The sequence below is a fragment of the Pyxicephalus adspersus genome, chromosome 6, assembly GCF_032062135.1.
Source record: "Pyxicephalus adspersus chromosome 6, UCB_Pads_2.0, whole genome shotgun sequence".
NCBI lineage: Eukaryota > Metazoa > Chordata > Amphibia > Anura > Pyxicephalidae > Pyxicephalus > Pyxicephalus adspersus.
Window position 1 is genome coordinate 11,142,730 of NC_092863.1, and position 20,069 is coordinate 11,162,798.

General features: G+C 39.9%; 1 protein-coding gene and 1 long non-coding RNA gene across 5 annotated transcripts in view; one reads left to right on the plus strand and one right to left on the minus strand.

Moving 5' to 3' along the window:
* Positions 1–20,069, minus strand: part of LOC140333110 (uncharacterized) — a 90,278-nt gene that overhangs the window by 12,078 nt on the left and 58,131 nt on the right. The window lies entirely within an intron of this gene.
* Positions 2,379–20,069, plus strand: part of JPH2 (junctophilin 2) — a 41,432-nt gene continuing 23,741 nt past the window's right edge. Inside the window, exons 1-2 of one of the 2 annotated variants that reach the window (XM_072414529.1) lie at positions 2,379–3,281; positions 11,491–12,271. In XM_072414529.1, the coding sequence (XP_072270630.1) occupies positions 2,903–3,281; positions 11,491–12,271 (1,160 nt within the window). In that variant the 5' untranslated portion in view covers positions 2,379–2,902. The remainder of the gene's footprint in view (positions 3,282–11,490; positions 12,272–20,069) is intronic. The other variant, XM_072414528.1, reaches the window with a different exon arrangement.

Below are 20,069 nucleotides of genomic sequence, written 5' to 3' on the forward strand. Positions count from 1 at the left end.
CTTCACACAGAAGCCACAGACATCTCCTTCGCCCCTGCACCCTGCTCTAATCAACAGCATTTCTCAGAAACCGCCATCGCTTTCCATTGTAGCAGTGTGCTGGGGGTGTATTGGACCACTGGGCAGAGGTCCGACTCTCCTGCGTGCTGCTAGCAGAGTGTTTTACTATTTCCTGCAGTAAAAAGAAAGCACATAAATAAGATTAAAGCTAAAATGTTTGGGGTTTGAATGATTTGCGACCACCAAAGCATTAGGTCTCTTTCAAAAAAGTTGATTGAAATATGTGTCAACAAACCTGGCCAATCCATAGCAATGAACAGTTGTGAGACCCCCATAACTGAGAGGCAGCAATTCCCTGGCAAGTGGTAAACGCACTGAAACCTCGACACCAATGTGAACATCAATGTACTGGTATAATGCAGATTTAAAATGTATGTAAAGGGGAAGGGTTAGATCCTCTGTCAATATTTAATTGCCTGCGGTTGGTCATGAAATAGTGACACTGAAAAGAAACTTTAAATGTTGGTGTTGTCACCATAAGAGGCAAGAATAGGACAGAGAACACAGAGGCCATTATATACCTAAAATCTAAAAACTGATTTGATCAAATGATCAGATGTGAATTCAGTTTTAAAGCCAACCAGCCATCATTCTTAATATAAAGCTTTACATGTAACATAGATATTCATCACCCAGATGAATTATTATTATTTATATAGCTCCAACATATTACACAGCGCTGTACAATATCCATAGTCATGGGGGCTCACAATCTAATGTCCCTACCATAGTCATATCATTAATACAGTCTAAGGTCAATTTGGGGTGGAAGCCAATTAACCTAACTGCATGTTTTTGGAATGATCGTGAAAATCTAGCGTGTGCACAGCGGACCCCTGACATGGACCAACGATTTGATCATTAAACAACTTTTTATTTTTTTTTTTAACACTTGTTGTAAAATACATCAATAAATAAACAAATCGGATACAAAACATAATAAAGACAGGTAACAATATACTTTTCTCTATGTTAAAATAAAGAGAATAGTTATCCAGAGAACTCGATTATAAATCCCCACAAAATTCAATGTACCGATTAAAGTACTACTGTCAAGCTTGAATTATTACACGGCTTGGTAATCAATTAAATTCTTATAGTCTATCATTTCCTGGAAGGAGATCCAGGGAGCCCATGTGTCTAAATATCATTCTGTTCTATCATTACATACCCACATAGTGTGGGAGGTTCAGTTTTCTTCCACATTCTGAATATTCAGGTTTAAGCTGCCATCACCAGGTATTTCACTAAAGATTTGTTGTACAATCGTTGGGGCCAATCATTAAGATGTAATAAAAAAAATGCTGGGTTATTCGATATATACATAATCGTCATTTTTGACAAATTTCTCGGACTCTTTTCCAGAAAGTCCTCAACACAGGACATGTCCAGAATATGTGTAATACATCTCCTTTATGTACGCCACATCTCCAGCATCTATCAGATTTAGAAGGGAACATAATACGTAGCTTTTCTGGCACTCTGTACCACCTAGTCAAAATCTTATATCCCACTTCTTGCATATTGCTATTATTCCTTTGTGAGTAAATGAGATCGCCTGGTTCCGCTGTGAGGGAGTAAGTTGTATACCAGGGATTACCCCTGTCATTTCCTAGAAGATATAGCCGGATACCACCCAATTCTCCTCCCCCCTCCATAGAATTATACAGCACTCATTTGTTCAGCAGTCACTGAAAAGGATCCTAAAAGATTTCCTGTAACATAAATTAGGTGTGTGTAGATTAGGACTCATTTCGGGGTTCTGAAACATTGAAGGAAAGTAATAAGTGGTGATGTGTGTACAGAATATTATATGTACACGTGTGCTGTGTTCTGGGACTTCTGTTCAAACAATAACTCATCAAAAATTGTTCAGATTGGTTGAGATTGGCAGCGGATCTGCTCGTATGTACGAGGCTTAAATCTTTCACTTGTTCAGATGAGAAATATATTACAACAGAGGAATTCCTTAATATAGCTTTCCCTTAAGACAACAAAAAATAAAATAACACACTACTAATATTTTATTGTGTAGTTTTGTACTGGGTCATTGATTTGTTGTATTCATGCATTGCCTGTGTTATGTTCTCTGCCCTGTGTAAACTCCCCCAGCAGCAGAATATTGCCAATAAAAGAGCAGAGCCCCCCCACAAATATTCCCCAATCATCCACAGGATCTATTTTAAGTCCTTCTTCTTCTGCTATCAGTCCATCCCTCTCTACTAGTGAAGTTTTTTTTTCCCTCGCTCTGAGAAGTAGCCATTGAGCGGAGCAGGGATTGGGCTATATTTTTGGAACAGCTGGGATGCAATACCCTTGTTAGGTCTGTTTTAACATTCACTCATCTCCGGCACTCACAGGCTGTGTGCCTGGGACTCTACTCTGTGGTCTCGCCCGGACACAGAGAGAGGGGGAGCGAATCCATTTTACTGGGAGGGAAGTAAAAATCTAGGACCACCGAAATGATACCATGAACAAGAAGAGCCAAATAATGCAAGGACAGGCTGCGGAGCACGTTAACCCTTCCCTAATTGTGACACGACCAGGGCCGAAGAGATCCAATCAGATTAACCCTCTCTGCACCGTGAGAACTAGCTCTGGCTTCAAATTCGCCGCCCCACACAGAAATCTTTTTTTACCCAATTAAAAAAATCTTAGATCCACTTTGAGCAATATTCATGAGACAATTAAGTGTTTAACCTGATTTAAATTAATTTTTTTTTTTAGAAAATATATTTAAATGTTTTGTCCCTCCAAAAAAACTTTTTTTAATTAGGCTTTTAAAATTTTTTAAAGTTTTTTTTTTTCTGAAAGTTTTTAGACTTTTATTTTTTAAGTCAGCATGAGCGGAGGTCGGTTTGACTTTGATGATGGAGGGGCATACTGTGGCGGGTGGGAAGGCGGTAAAGCCCATGGGCATGGAATCTGCACAGGGCCAAAAGGCCAAGGAGAATACTCGGGTTCCTGGAATTATGGGTTTGAGGTGGTAGGCATCTATACCTGGCCAAGTGGTAATACGTACGAAGGATATTGGTCACAAGGAAAAAGACATGGCTTGGGAGTGGAAACCAAAGGACACTGGGTGTACAAAGGAGAATGGACTCATGGATTTAAAGGAAGGTATGGAGTCCGACAAAGTATGACCAGCGGGGCAAAGTATGAAGGAACGTGGCAGAGTGGCCTACAAGATGGATATGGTACTGAAACGTATGCAGATGGAGGTATGAATCTATTCATTCATTTTAATGTGTGCAGCAATTGTATGTATTAACAGGTCACATCTAAAAAAATGAATAATAGTCTTATGGTGCTGTGATGTGTATTGAACTGTAAATTCTGAGAGAAGTATCTTTCCCACCAGCCAAGATCCAGGTAACTCTATGAAAACCAAATGTAAGTTTTAGGATAGGCAGAAAAGTAGTGCAATACACATAGCTAGGGAATACAATTACAGTTTTCATTCTCCATTTTTACACTTGTTTGTATGATGATTGAAACAAAAAAAAAATGATATCTGTGCCCAGATTTGGTGCCCAAACTTCGAATAGCAATAAATATTCAAAGAGGCAACACAGGCATTAAATATATTCAACTTTCGTTTGCATTCACATGTTACCGAATTATATTGTTATAAAACACAGCAAGAAAAATCAGTATTATTATTGCACCTGCTGCACATACCATAACATAGTGGGACAGATTCCATGAGCAGTTACTTAATTCTGATCATAAAATCATTTCTAAAAACTTTACCTGGTTGCTTTTTATTGGCAATTACACATGCACAGAGCACATGACAATGAACAGGGAAGTTTGGAGATCTGAAAAAAGTCTCTTGTGATGATGGTGCTGGATTACACACCAGTTATGTTAGACTTGGATAACATAAAATGCCATTTGGGGTCGGTATTGTGCTGGCTGGGCACCAGTGAGCTCAGTCGTCCAATGACATTTGTTAACTCACGTGGAATCTGGTAAAAGAATCTCCCAGAAGCAGCTCTCAGTTCTGATCCAATTCCAAGACGAGAGCTACCTGTAACATTTTTACCATGCTGCTAATATTGAAAGCGGTAATACATGAATGTCACAGATGACAACCTATGACATAATCAACCTATGATCATATATTCCATCTAATGTGATGCAGGAAATGATATGATTTTGGAATAATTGTCCAGATAACCGAAATGTACATTTGCATGCTAATATTACGCCAATGCTAAAGTTGATACTTGGTTACACAACTCCTGGATGCCACTGGGAGTGCCAATGCTTGGGAGATCTAATTTGTAAATACTTCTGGCTTCACCCCTTATGCCTTGCCAGTTGGCCTTTTTTTAATATAGTCAGCTTTAGGTAACAATAGTGAGCCCTGGGGGGTACAATTGTAATGCATAATATTGTTCTCAGGTTTTTGGCTTCCATGGGATCACAAGCTATGTGACCATAGGTACCTGTTATACATACATAGTACAGGACAAACTGAGGTTCACTTCAGTGTCCTATCACTGACTTGAGGTGGCCATAGAACCAAGAGGTTGTTTGGACCTACACATACACCTGTTTTTACAACCTCCTGTACGTTTTCTGTACACACATCACCACTGGATTAATAACCAAGCACACTATATGGCTTGAGGAGGCATCTGATGATGCTTATTCCTGGGAATAATACATTGTGTATAGGTGCCTACAAACATCCACCAGATACAATAATGGTCTTATTTTTATTGGGGACAATTCCTATGTCTGAATACCTTTTTTGACCACAGCAGACATTACCTGTCCAAGGCTTCTAGGGGGAATCAAATGACGGGTTGGATTTCTGGCAATTGCCTCCTGGAGATGCTTTGGGGATCATCTGTATAGGGCCCCCTCCATCGTACATACCTGTCCCTCATTAGAAGGATCACCAGCTAATAACCTATTAGGTTCTATAGATGGCAGAACTGATCTACCAGCTGTCTGCTGATCAGAGGTCTGGCCAAGTGATGGTCATCCTAAGGCCATTAGTCCTGATCCTCTACCTCTATGCGCCTCCTATATGGTCCTGTACTAATCATTGCAAAGCAAAATCTCATACAAACTATCACTGAGCATTGATCGAAATCCAAATGTTTCTTTTTAGTTTTAGCGGAGTGGGTAAAGATTGGAAATCCTATAATTTTGTGTGTGGGAAAAATTTTACTTTTTTTCCTGGTGATACAACAAAAAGTAAGAGGAAATCTTTCCAAAGTGAAAGGAATTTTCTTTTTTTTTTTTTACTTCTGTTACAACTGTAACAATAACCTTACAATGTTTTGTCCTTATGTTAATGGGAGGAAAGTATACAGGCTGACATTCTAGAGCTTTCACTGAAAAGTGTAGTTGCCTGGCTGTCTGATATAAACAATTTTTAATCAAAGACCTAGAAAAAGCATGCATTAAATAAGTATTAGAAAACTGCCAGGTCTCCTTATTTCTATCATTCAAGAGGAGAGTTCAGTAATGGCAGCCTCCATGACCCTCTCATGATTATGTCCTTCAAGCAGACAATAGGCATGTAGATACTGTCACCCAATTATTTCCCTTACTTCTTAATTCTCAAGATTGTTCAGATGATTTCACATTTTATGAATTAAATACATCATATTAAGGTCCTCCTACCCTTTTTTGATCCAAGGTCATCTCTTTTAGGGACCCGTGTTGTTAAACCTCAATTATTTTACTTACATAGTAGGTCAGGTTGAAAAAAGACATAAGTCCATGAAGTTCAACCACTAGAGAAATAAACATATCCCAGATATAAAACTCTATAGGACATAGTTGGTCCAGAGGAAGCCAAAAGAAAACCCTGGTACAATTTGCTCAAACGGGTAAAAAAATTCCTTCCTTCGAGGCAATCGGATGTTCCCTGGATCAACAGTCTTTGTTATTTTTACTTTAAAGCCTTAATCCCCAGTTATATTCTGTGCTTCTAAAAAAAACATCCAGCTTTTTCTTAAAGCAATCTATAGTAGTTGCTGAAACTACTTCCTGAGGGAGCCGATTCCACATTATCACAGCCCTTACAGTGAAGAATCCCTTCCTTATCCGGAGATTAAACTTCTTTTCCTCCAGATGCAAAGAGTGCCCTCTTGTTCTTTGTAATCATCTCAAAGTGAATAATGGGGAAGAGAGTTCTCTATATGGACTATTTATTTATTTATACAGAGTGATCATATCCCCCCTTATACGTCTCTTCTCAAGAGAGAATAGATTCAGTTCAGCTAGTCTCTCCTCATAGCTGAGCTCCTCCATTCCTTTTATTAGTTTAGTTGCCCTTCCCTGCACTCTCTCCAATTCCAAAATGTCCTTTTTGTGAATTGGGGCCCAAAACTGGACTGCATATTCCAGATGTGGTCTGACCAATGCTTTGTACAGGGGCAGGATTATGTCTTCATCTCTGCAGTCTATTCCTCTTTTAATACAAGAAAGTACTTTGCTAGCTTTATATATTGCAGCTTGGCATTGCATGCTGTTATTAAGTCCATGATCTACCAGAACCCCCAGATCCTTTTCCATTTTAATATTATTATCATTATTATTACACAGTATTTATATAGCGCCATCATATTACGCAGGGCTGTACAAAGTCCATAGTCATGTCACTAACTGTCCCTCAAAGGAGCTCACAATCTAATGTCCCTACTATAGTCATATGTCATTATTTTTAGTCTAAGGTCAAGTTTAGGGGAAGCCAATCAACCTAACTGCATGTTTTTTTGTGATGTGGGAGGAAACCCACGCAGACACGGGGAGAACCTGCAAACTCCATGCAGATAATGTCCTGGCTGGGATTCGAAACCTAGGACGGAGTGCTAACCCCTGAGCCACCGTGCTGCCCATTTCTGACTCCCTCAAATGTATTCCCCCTAGACAGTATGAAGCATGCATGTTGTTTGCCCCCAAGTGCATAACTCTACATTTCTTTTTATAAATGTCATTTGCCACTTGGCTGCCCAATCAAACAATACATCCAGGTCTGCTTGTAGATTATGGACATCCTGTATGGACTTAATTTCATTACATAGTTTGGTGTCGTCTGCAAACACAGAAATGGTACTTTTAATCCCAAACTTTATATCATTTAGAGTTATGTTAATACAGTAGCAAACTTTTTCATATAAATTGGTAAAGTTATTAAGTACTTCTACAGGTCCAGTGCAAATGTCCATGTATTCCATGAACCTATGGGTCAATAAACCTTTCTAATGCAGCATTTAGGACTTCTTCACTTATATTCATGTACAGAACTCACAAAGTGCACAGTTCCTTGACGACAACCCTAATGTGCAGCCTGACCTTTCCTTTGGTATTCTAACACGGGATATAGTTAAGGCCACTTTTGCACCTGTCCACTGCTTTGCGGTGCATTACTACACACATGAATGTGCGGTATTTCCCTCATTACCGTACACTGTATTGAGGCAATCTATTTATTTTAAAAGTGTTACCAATAGACTACAATGTACATAAAACTGTACAGTTTGTCTTTCCCCTGAAGCACACCAGTGTGTTGTTGTACATTAAGATATTCATTCAGATTGAAATTCACTACAGCACACTTCCCTGTGGATCACACATGGATTGCGTTTTATCTATGGAATGCCAACATTTCTTCTGAAGATGACATTTCTCACTAATTACCCCAGCAGCCTGTACTGTCACAGCAATAAAAGACTTACTTATCATTTACAGAGTTCTTGCATTAAAACACCACATTGGCCAGAGATTTGGTTTTTAAAGAGAACCCAATCAACAAATACATTTCCCAGTTTTCTAATAGGTAATCTCTTTAGATCTAAAACCTATTTTATCTGTTTCTAAAGCGGATCTCCTAAAACATGGAACAATGTGTCGTTGTTGCATTATACATACCAGGACAAAAGAATGTTCTGTTGTATATGCTGGCAATTCTACTTTAGCTTCTCTCATAAGAATATATCCATGTGCCGCCAGCAGCAAGAACACCTTCTATAATTCCATGGGGTGGCATTCACTGTATAGCTGTCCACATTATTCCTACGTGCATGTGATGAATAACCAGTGAAAGTCTCACAATATAAAAAAAGATACGTCAATGACAGCACTGGGACTGAAGAGATACGGAGCTGCAATAGCAAAGATGGTGCAGTTTCCCAGAGAAACTAGATTTCTACCTGCAAAACCTTTATTATGGGCCACGGCTCCTGTTCTTCCAGTTTTGACCCAACCATACAGGAGTCACATGGAGCACTGGCGGCTATTCTGTTCTTACAGAAAAAACTGCCTTCATGTTGTAATAGATTATTAATTTCTGGTTCAGATACTATATTTTCTGATTGAGATTCCCGTATATCCTCCCCTCACCACTAATACTCAGCTGCTCCATACACTGCCCATGTCTGGCCACCTCATCCTGGAGAACTTTACTACCAATACATACCAATTGTACACCATACTATGAAGAGAGATGGAGGGCATGCCGTACTGAATTGTACACAACACCACAGAATAATGGGGACAGAATGATAGAGAAGATGAGTATCCTCTCCTCCTGTATCACTGTCTGTACTAGTCTGTCATTTGCAATCCCTATTTAATGTACAGCGCTGTGTCATATGTTGGTGCTATATAAATCCTATTTAATAATTATAATAATAATAATCTGTACTGTAAAACAAATGAGATAGAGGATGCATGCAAAAAATTGAACTGTGTAATATATAATAAAGGAGACAGAATAATGCGAGTCCCTGACTTTATTCACCATCACTGACCTAAGTACAATCATTCAGGTCAGGAAAGTGAATTCAGAAGTTGTAATATTCATACTTGTTCTAGGTCAGGCACTCAAAATAAAGCAGGAAAGCCAAGCAATCAGCATTTTTATGATTATCAAACTTTGTGTTTCTTTGTCGTCTCTTGATGAACTATCACAAAATGGCCGGCTTCACCTAGATGACAACAAATATCCGATGGGGAAAAAAACATATTTTTTAATGTCTGCCCTTCTCACAAATAGGTTATACTTCCCCTGAGCTTTACAAATCAATCATTTAAAATATCAGATCTCAGCGCAGTCTATTCAGGGGATCGGCTGACGCAAAACATGCCGTGTCAGCGTTCTATCCCGGGTTTCCAGTGGCATATCATTCCCAGTGCTTAGGGTTACAGCTTGGGGTTGTAAATGAGCTGTCTGGAGTACCAAGTATGATCCTGACAAGTTAGTACTGGAATAGAGCACAGCTCACGATACAATAGGTACTCTCTATGCCCGGCCCTGGTGATTGGCCAGGTATGTGCAGCTAGTATTGTAGACATTGCATTTCTGCGGACCCTTCATCCTACACTGCTACAGCTTGGTCACAGACACACCCACAACCCGCTGATTGGACAATAGGCAAGTATCAGTACACTAATAAAGTCACTCCGACCTCTCCTTCCCAGAACATGTAACTCATTGATTGGTTCATACACTAGCTGAATGTTTTATGAAATATATAACTACAATAAATGCTGTTCATCATCTTGCTGAGCACATTTACATACAGAAAGGCTAAAAATACTCTTATATTGTAGAATGGTATTCTGGTCAGACATGACCCCGGATGAGGTTGCCGTCAGATAAGACTTCTGACCTCTGCTAGTTTTAGGACAACAGTCCTTGTGTGTCTATAGAATTGTCCTCACAGTGCTGCACAATGTCCAGCGTTATTTAGTAGAAAAGCCCCCTCTGCATAGTACTGAAGCAGCATTGTTCTCGGTGCAATAATTGGCCCTTCTTCAGTACTAGAAATTACAGCCGCCTAAAAGGGTACAGAAAGCTGGCCACCAGCACATTGCATGACTTCACACTGAGAGCTGTTTATGTTGTTCTTCTGCTTTTCAGTTACTAAAGCCTAAGAAGTGAAAGCTGGAGGAAAACACTTCACTGCTTAAAGCTTTTGGGATTATCAGTAAAAATAGCAAAGCATTCATCGCAGTCCCCATCACAATCATTCATGCCCACACTATGTACATGGATGTTGTATTGCACCAGTATGCAGGTTTATGCGACCTGTACACACCTTGCGGCTGTATGGGACACCTTATAATGTTGGATGCAATAAAGAAACTGCAATCTGGCTACATGTTACATTTCATTCATATTTAGTCAGGTAGGCTCTAATATTTAGTAGCTGCTGGTAGATCTAAAAGAGAATGTCCATTCAGACTGTAACTGGGTCAAATTGGAGGTACTTTACACAAGAGATCATAAAAGCCCGATCTGTTTTGTGGAGATGGGGGCACAATGTCATGCCAGTGGTTTCTCCTCAATGCCTGGCTGCAGACGGTTTTTTCTGACCCTCCTTTAGTAACCTAGGGCCAGTTTTCCCTGCCATGTTTCCTGTCCTTTTCTCTTATCTCTCTCTGCTTAGCTGAATAGAGCAGACCACTGCAGATTTTGTTTTTCTTTTTATCCCCCAATTAAAAATTTGACTGCTAACTGGTGATATATTTATATTATCTACACTGCAAACGTCAGCTCATAAAGGCCAGAGGTTTTCACAATGCAGGGACGAGTCCTGAAAAGATGCATGTGCAAAGAATACTAACAAATCCATGGCATGCAGCTTGGCATATATAATCATGTGATTACACACAATTGCCTACAATGAGACAGAATATTTTGCATGCAATGTGCATGTGCAATGTATAGTAAACCACACAAATGCTAATGAGTGACCCAACCCTTAGATCTCCGGCTGGATTACCTGTGACTGGTCCTTATTGCAGATTGTATGGTGGGTCCCAACATATATCCTAGTTGCTTCTGACCCTGAAGAAAAACCTGCCTAGGTCTTTACAACACAAGTTATTTTTCTAGGATTATGATATGGGATAAATAGGATATTCACACTTGTAATTCACCGCTATGTTAATTTGGTAGTTACATTTTTTGGCAAGATTTCTGAAGTTTAGGTTCAAACACAGACTCCTAATTTTACTTATACTCTACATTACACAAAGGGTGTGTACATTTCCGGGCAGGTTGAACAACAAATGATTTGTTAGATATACAATTTCTATGTGTTTCAATAGTGTATTTGGCAGTTTGCCTAAAGTCAGCTAAGACATTATCTGCAATAGTCCACTTTTAGTTCGGCACACCTGCTGTGGCCATTACAACTCCTATTTAGCAAGGTCCTTTAGAGTGAAGGGGTAGAGAAAGGCTATGTTAGCGAACACAAAATGAGTTATGGGGAACCGCTTGTACTTTAGAGGAAACCTCTAAACTGAGTAATAACCCAGAACCATGTATTGATGGGGAGATCTCTTAAGGAAACCCCAAGAGATAGAACAGGTGCTTGTCTTCTAAAGCACAACTTTATGTAATTAATGAAAATGAAATTATTAAAATGATTAACCTATTTGTTTTTTCTGTAGGAACCTATCAAGGTCAGTTTGGGAATGGAATCCGTGAAGGCTATGGTGTACGCCAGAGTGTTCCATACGGAATGGCAGCAGCTGTCCGAAACCCCTTACGCACATCTTTGACCTCCCTACGTAGTGAACACAGCAATGGGACATTAGCTCAACATGATGCCATTTCTCCTTCACCAGATAACATTGTGTGCTCCACCATCACCAGAGGAGGCTTCGCCCTCTCCCTCTATGCCGACCCCGAAGTTCTCAAGGCACAAAAGAAAGGCCTGTTCAGAAGAGGTTCTCTTTTGGGTAAACTAAGAAAATCGGAATCCAAGACCTCACTGTCGTCTCAAAGAAGTAAGCTGAGTTTTCTAAAAAGTGTGAGCGGGATGAGCTCTGGAGCTAGTGATGCCACCTCAACAGTAAGCTTTGGTGATGGGACGGAAGGAGAAGAATTTCCACCAGTTGAAGCAGATATTGATGCCACCACCACTGAGGCCTACATGGGCGAATGGAAAAAAGACAAGAGGTCCGGCTTTGGGATCAGTGAGCGCTCCAGTGGCCTGAAGTACGAAGGAGAATGGCTGGACAACCTTAGACATGGTTATGGGTGTACCACCCTTCCGGACGGATCAAAGGAAGAAGGAAAGTATAGGAACAACGTTTTAATTAAAGGGATGAAGAAAAGAGTGATTCCTTTGAAGAGTGCCAAGATCAGGCAGAAAGTGGACAGAAGTATCGAAGGGGCCCAAAGGGCAGCAGCCATAGCAAGACAGAAATCTGAAATTGCTGCATCCAGGTAAGCTCATGTGTTATTCTGTGAGGAAAAGTTATATATCATATATTCTAGGACAGACAACCTGAATGTTCAAGACCTTCTATGGTAGCAGTTATCTTACACTGAACAATGATGAATCTATCTGCAAGATAAGAGTTGCTTTTGAGTTATCTCATGTGAGATATAGGTGCAGTCAGATTTTTGGGGAATGTGAATTGATGGCACTGGAAGCATGAGAGTTTTTTGTTATTTTGTTTTATAATTATAATCCAATAGCACAGTGCTGTTGGGGTGTATGATAGGTATGATAATCATTAAATCAGCTATACAAAATTACACATTCTGTTTGGTAGCTAAAACAGAATAATGGATAAGTAATTCAGATGTGTACACAGCCAGGAGTTTTTTTACATGTGTATCTAAAACATCTATAAAGAGTTTACTGTACATCACTTGGAAAAGGGGTAGATAGAGGAGCACAAAATGGACTAGATGGTTTTCTGGCCAATCATAAAATCAATCTACGACTACCAAAGGTAACAAATCCATACTTCCCATACTCATTTACTAAGCAGCCATAGGATGGGAAAGATCACCCTTACCCAAGCTGACTCTGCATTACATAGGAATTCGGCTTTGCCTATACAGACCTGACATGGTAGCTTTGCATCCCATAAGGAGGTTGGCCTGGCTCATGCTGTTCTTGTATCGTACAGTAGGTTGACCTGGTCTACCATATCCTGCATCTCATAGGAAGTTGGCCTGGCCACCATGCATCTCATGGCGTGACCCATGCTGACCTAGCACCCCATAGGAAGTTAGCCTGGTTCACACTAACCTTGTATCCCAAAGTAGTGTGGTGCCCACAAAGACCATGCATTCCAAGACAGAAATGTTATATACAACATTCAACCTTTTATAGCATTTCAGCCTTTCAGACCGGTCATCCAATCCTTCCTAACACACCAACATCCAATCTTTTATATTACATTGTCAGCCATGTCCATACTGGGGAAGTTTAGATGAAGTTATGCAAGTAACGCCTCTTGTACTGTTGGAACAAAACAAATCATTCTACCCACTGACGAGGAACAGATCATGTTTACTGCTTGTGTAAACTCTTCAATGTGCTCTGTAAGAATGTCAGGATTCTTTTACATCAGGCTTAAAGAGAACATTGACATTATGGATGCAACATTTTACACTTTGTCGTGTTCACTATTGTGGATGTAGCCCTGTGCATCCTCTGGGTGGATCTTAGATGGAGCTGCAATTTGTACCTATTTGCCCCCGTGCCAGAACTGGGCCAATCACTCAAGAGGAAAGGAAGCTAATCCAATGGTTGAACAGAACAGCAGAAAAGGGTAGAGAAATATGTATTTTTGGAGTGAAAGGGGACATGAAGGAGAACCTGTTTCTTTGCAAAGCAAAGGATTGTCTTGGCTCAGTTTAAGGAGGCATTCTAGAAATTCCTAATGTTCTCTTTACCTCTCGGATATCTGGTTACCATATGCCCCTCCATACACTAAGATGTAGAAATACAATGTGAGGTCACAATATGCAAACACTAATCCAATGACAATAAGTATTTTTGACAGAGGACTGGGGAATGACAAGCACAGACAAAACAAGTTAAAGAGTTATAAAGGCTTTACTAATAATAAAAATAATGTAATACTTAAGTTTTCTAAATTCCAATACCCTCCACTATATCATCCTTCTATCACACCCATCAGGCTGTTATAACAATATTATAGCAGGTGGAAAACCCTGAATGTTTCTACAGACAGAAGTACAGAAATGAGATAAACAGGATTTATTTGGGATATTTTCATTGGGGGTGGGTGGGTTACATAGGGTAGTTTGGCTAATGACAAGTTATTTGGCTTAGACAAAGTCCACCGAGCCTTTAAATTTGCCATCCTATGGACTCCAACACATTGGTCACATATGAGAGAAATGAAAACTTTCAATTTGATACATCTTGCCACAGTCTGGATGGGCACTCTGGCATTTTTACATGGCCGTTGGCTGCACATTGGCACTTGCTACCTTACACAGCCCATGATGCAACAAAGCAGAAGCGGCCAACATTTAGATTGGTCGGCTCGGATTTTAAAAATATTCTTTTTACTAGACTGGTGTCAGCGGGTGCGGGCACCGATCTGTTTGTCTTTATTATGGCTCTTGGCATGCGTGCCCTGGTTCGCGTCAGGGGACGGTTGGCAGTGTCTAGCACATTGACACTTGATGAATTGATGAACCTTGGCCATAGCGTCAGGCAGATCAAGTGTCACAAACAGATCCACTTGCTCTCAGAATAGCTGCTCCCTCTGTCAGTTTGACTCTGAGTTGGTGTGTGTCAAGCTGCCCCTTCTGCACTTTGTAGATGGCTCTGCGGAGTGCCAGAATCAAGCTGGTAGTGCACAAATGCTGTTATTAGCCAAAAAGAATGAGTGCTATAACAGGTTACAAATTTGCTGCACTTCTGCTGCGGTGTGAACAGAAAAGACTTAATCACATACAAACCAAATGCACAAAAGCACCACCTTTATCCAAAAAATCCATCCAAGATGAATCAATCAGGCCGAGCAGAAATGTATTGATTGTTTCTTATGGATTACACATAACTTGTGCTAAATGTCAGAGGAATGATTCAAGAATCAATAACACAAAAATAATGTCAAGATTTTTGGATAGATGTTAAAGATTGATCAGCAACAAGGATGCTTGAGTTTGAACATTTGTTATACCAGGTGTTTTGTTGCAATTGCTCAAGCTACAATAAATCACAAGGTGTATGGTTACACAAAGAGACGCTCTCTTGTAATAGCATCTACTTTAGGAGTCATCATGTAATAAGAGGCAATGATTTTACCTGGAATACAGTGAAAAGCTTGTTGGATGAATATACAACATACTTTTGTCCTGATTTAGGGTGATCAAGCTTCAAGCTACACCCCAGGCACCCCAAATACAACTTCATATCACAAAATTACAATACAACATAAACACCCATTCTCCTAAGGTGCCTATTTACCTCTCCGCAATGGTGGAGGCCTCCTCTGGTGCACAATTTGTCTCTGGCATCAGACTGTGCTTAGACTTAGGTAGGCCATAGCCTGATACCAAAAATGTTAAGTGTACAACTCCTTTGGCAAAATATGTAATGTATCTGTAACTATGTAATGTGTCTCTCTAAACCATCCATTTAATTTTCAACCAATCAAGTAAGTCATTGCACTGCATAGTTATTGCTAGATCTATTGCACAACCCAGCTGAGATGTGGAAGGTGAACAAGCTACTTGTGGTCAATCATGTCCTCCCGGTCAGTTTGCTCTTTGTTGCTTTACCAGGCAATAGAAAGGAAGGATTTGACTAATGCCATGGGCAAAGGTACCTGTTAAAAAAAAAAAAAAAATACCAAGGTTTACCGTTTTACTGATACAACAAACCAACGACGACCAAGACAAATAAGAAGCACTGGCGGAACATTATACAGACCAGCAGTATTGTGACAAAGATCACTTCCCCTTACAAGTTTGCTTCTACAGTGTGTGGCCAAAAGCGTCTCCAATCACTTTTTTGTAGTGACGAGTACCAAAAAATGAGTGTCATGTGTGATGCAATTTTACGGCCTATTGAGGCCGAGTTATGAGGGGCACAGTGCTTTTCACGCCCTGATTAAACACACAGATGAATGTGCCCTGAGGCTGAATGGTGACCACATGTACTGTATTTGAAGTATGTTACTTGGCGTGTTGATATATATATATCTCGCCCAGTGCATTCGGACACCTTGGAATGCACGGGGTGTGTCTAGGCCTTAGTAAGTTGATGAGGTGGCACAAGCTGGTGGTGCTGCTCTAGTTTCAGGTTGCAGAGATGGACAGTCAGAATTAAAGCAGAGTAGGCATTTAAAGTGACAATCCCCCAGGAACAGAATTATCTAGAGGCTGTGGCATGTTTAAAAAGGGGTCATGTCTGGAGGGGACGCCTGCTGCTGTTTTTATCCAAATCCGACACCCGGCAGTTTTCTGATACATCAGCAAGGCTTAACCCCTCTAACTAGGTGGGGGCCATTTATACACGGACTGATGTTCTCTGTAATACGATGACACCCCTATAGACAGCAGTGGCTGGTAAGAACGATTTATATATTCAGACCCAGAGATTTGCTACAGGGGGACACTAGCTAAACATATGAGCTTTATTACTAACACTCCTTAGGAGCCAAAGATGATTCTTGTTTAATGAAATACCTTTACAAAATATATTATAATTTGTCTTTTAAAACTTGACTGCAGTCCTGATCCACATTGGGGAAATAATCCCTCTCTCCTTGGCAGACCAGTGCAGAGATGGATAATGGGATCATCACAAAACTTTTTCCAGTGGTTTTAACTAGCACATGTGCAGCCTGTGCCCAACTCAAAAGATTGCATAGATTGTAATACGCAGAGTTACCAACCTGAAGAAATTTAAATTTTTCTGGATCTGTGATTCCAAATTATAAAACCAGGGTAGCCATCACAAGTAAATGTGCAAATCCACCTGAGATACACATACAGACTGCCAACAATGTTGTAAAGTAGTACAAATGACCATATATCACTGTATAGAAGGAGGGTGGCCAATCTTTTCAGAGCCAGTCTTCTAGGGTCACCTCCTGTTGATTAATATGTAAATAGTATTTTGTTTCTTCTATCAGTTCTTGGTATTTGTACCCTGCAAGAATTTTTAATCTTGGCTGTTTGCTTGTAGCAGGTATGCAGATAGCCAGATCTCAGAGCTTTGTGTATTTTATTTACAATTACAGTAAGTTATGGATAACTTTTCCAAAGCACAAAATCATTCTGGGTTCGTAATGGTAAAAAGCTTTAGATGTGATTTATAAAGTTTATGAGTTTAATGTTTTATAAAATACTTAATGGGCACTTCAAACAAAAGTGGTTATGTTACATTTCCTGACTCTAAACTACAAGTGTAATGGCTCTTGCATTTTATTCTGGCAATCACTCCAAGTCCTCCTGATTTTCCAAATACCCTTAAATCGGGGATCACAAAAAGCCAGGCCAATCAGTTCCCCGGTTCAAAGCTGTCTCTGTCAGAGCTCTCTACAGCCTCCTCACACTGGAGGAAGAGAGGGACACTGACTCAAATGGAGATAGCATAGGTTCTGCAAATTTTATAGAATTGTTATGTCCTGGATAAATACACAGTGCATATGCAATTATCCAGTGCTAATATACATGTTACATAATAATAATTGAGATCTTGTACACGAAGATAAGAATCTTTCATTTCAATCCCATATCAAACATTTATTTCTTTTGGGAGAGAGGGGATAAGTGTGTTTTCTCACTTCTTGCTAGCTGTATTCTCCAATGGGGAACTTCCCTTACTTCCTGCAACAAATGACACCAAAACTTTACCGATGAAACCAGATCATTCATTCTTTAAAAATACACAAAAGTTATACACACACACACACACGTACCCCCTCCTTCCAGGCAGGTCATATGTGTAACAGCCTTCCCAATGCTACAAGCACCACATGTCCTCTATGGCTGGGCTAAGTTGGTCTGCATTGACAAAACCTGGAATAGCAATCAAAGCTCTTTTCAAGTGTGACATTCCTGGTGCAGAAATGTATTAGCAATACAACCATACAGCTACATTCAAATTTCTGTTGCACCTGCTGTGACGAGCATGTCCCGATGACAACTTTCTCTGAGACTGGAAGAGAAATACCATTGTTATTTTTCCAACAAGAAAAGAGATAAATGGGATACCTTACAACTTCCTTTCAGATACAAATGCTCCCCTATCAGTTTTATCTATGTATGTATTACCCCAAGACAACCCCTTAGCTCCCACAATTCAATTGTTTTAATTCAAAAAGTTGCTCTCCCTGGTAGGATGCTGCATTGACCATGTTGACAGCTGCAAGCAAATTCCTTAATAAATCTGCTACATGTTAATAAAACATCATAATCTGGGGTGTTGTACAGGCCTAGGTTCTGCAATTGTATATATGAGGTCAGCTGAATATACTGAATGACCAAGTTTTTCCATCAATGCATTTTTTTGTCTGATGCCACAGGGCATATTTCAAGATGACAATTCCAGAGTTTGTTGGGTTTAAATTGTGATAGAGTGGTTCAGGGAGCATGGGACCTCATTTTCACGCAAGCCTTAACTCCATTGAGAATTTTTGTGAAGTGCTGGAGAAGACTTTACACGTGCTCCAACTTTCCCATCATTAATACAAAATATTGGTGAAAAATGAATGCAACATGAATGTGCATGGAAATAAATGTTGTGACCTTACATAATCTTACTGAAACAATACCATGGTGAATCCATGCCATAGTTAAAGCTATAGGCAGCTCTATGAAGTTTTCATGTTTGTGACTTTTGCAGTCAGCTTCTCTTGGGGACACCAGGGATGAGATCTACCGGGTGCAATCCCAGCACAATGAAGTTTTATATCTGGGGATTTGCTTTAAACATTCATCAGGGTCAGAACAAGGGACCTCTTATCATGGCGTTGGGAGCTGTGCAAACCTGGGAACTCGGCAATGAAAATCAGACTCCTTCAGGGACCTCAAGAAATCTTGGAAACAGCTCCAGCATGCACTAAACACTAAAATCACAGTTTTGGGTGGGCTGACCCTTAAAAAATAAAAAAACGATTATCGTCCTTTCCTTGATTCTCTTCTCACGCCATCATGCAAGTGCACGGCATGTCCTTAGACAGCAGTGTCAATGTCTTGATACTGATCCTGAAATAACAAATCCCTGACCTCTTGAGATTGATCCAATGTAACGGTCAGCTGGATGTCGTGTCATGTTCGGCCTGTGGCTGAGTTTTGGGTGCATTGGAAAAGTGCTCAGTGTGAGCAGCAGCCATTCGGGTATATGGTATAAGTGAGGTGGTGGGGGTGCTGTAGCCGGCACATACTCCCTGACTATATATGGCAATGCATAGCAATGGTTTATCAGTGCTGGGAGAGAGAATGTGACAGCTGGGAGCCAGCGCTGCAACTCTCAGCCAAAGCACCAATCTAAATGGGGGGAAATGTCCCACGCAAGAGTTGTGAATGTAAGTTCATGGGTTCATACTACTACAGATCTCACATTCCTGTCTGTGGCTCTTGTATTAGGACATGTCATAAATTGTCACTTGACTGCACCGGGTGATTATTAAAAATTCCCAGTGCATAACTGAGCTTACAAATACATAAACCCAAGGACAAAAATGTCATATGATGCAGATTACCAATCACTGGATGTGGTGGCTGCAGTTTTCCTTTATTTATACCGGTGACTCCTCCAATAAACACTTTCTGTCTTGAAGTGACAACACTCACTATAATACATATAAAAAAGGAGCAGCGGTGTCACCCCTAAAACAAAACTACAGAACACATCCTCCTCTCTGCTTCTTCATAACGAAATGTCACATAGGTTAGCTGGAAACAATGCGAATGATAATAGGCAGTACAGGCAGTTATAAGATGGATAGATTTCTGGAAGGATCAATAAGTATGTTTTGCAGTTATTAAATGGCTTTAAATAAAATTATTGCAGTGGTATATTTACAGCAAATACATGTACTTTCAGGGTTTACATATACTTTAAATAGTTGTACAGTAACCTCTTAAAAAACTGCTTTATTGCCTTTAATTGATAACATAAAGATAGAAGTTGCTTTCAGGGTTGTGCTCATCATCCTGCTGATGTCTTTAGCATGCACATAGTTATATATATATATATATATATATATATATATATATATATATATATATATAT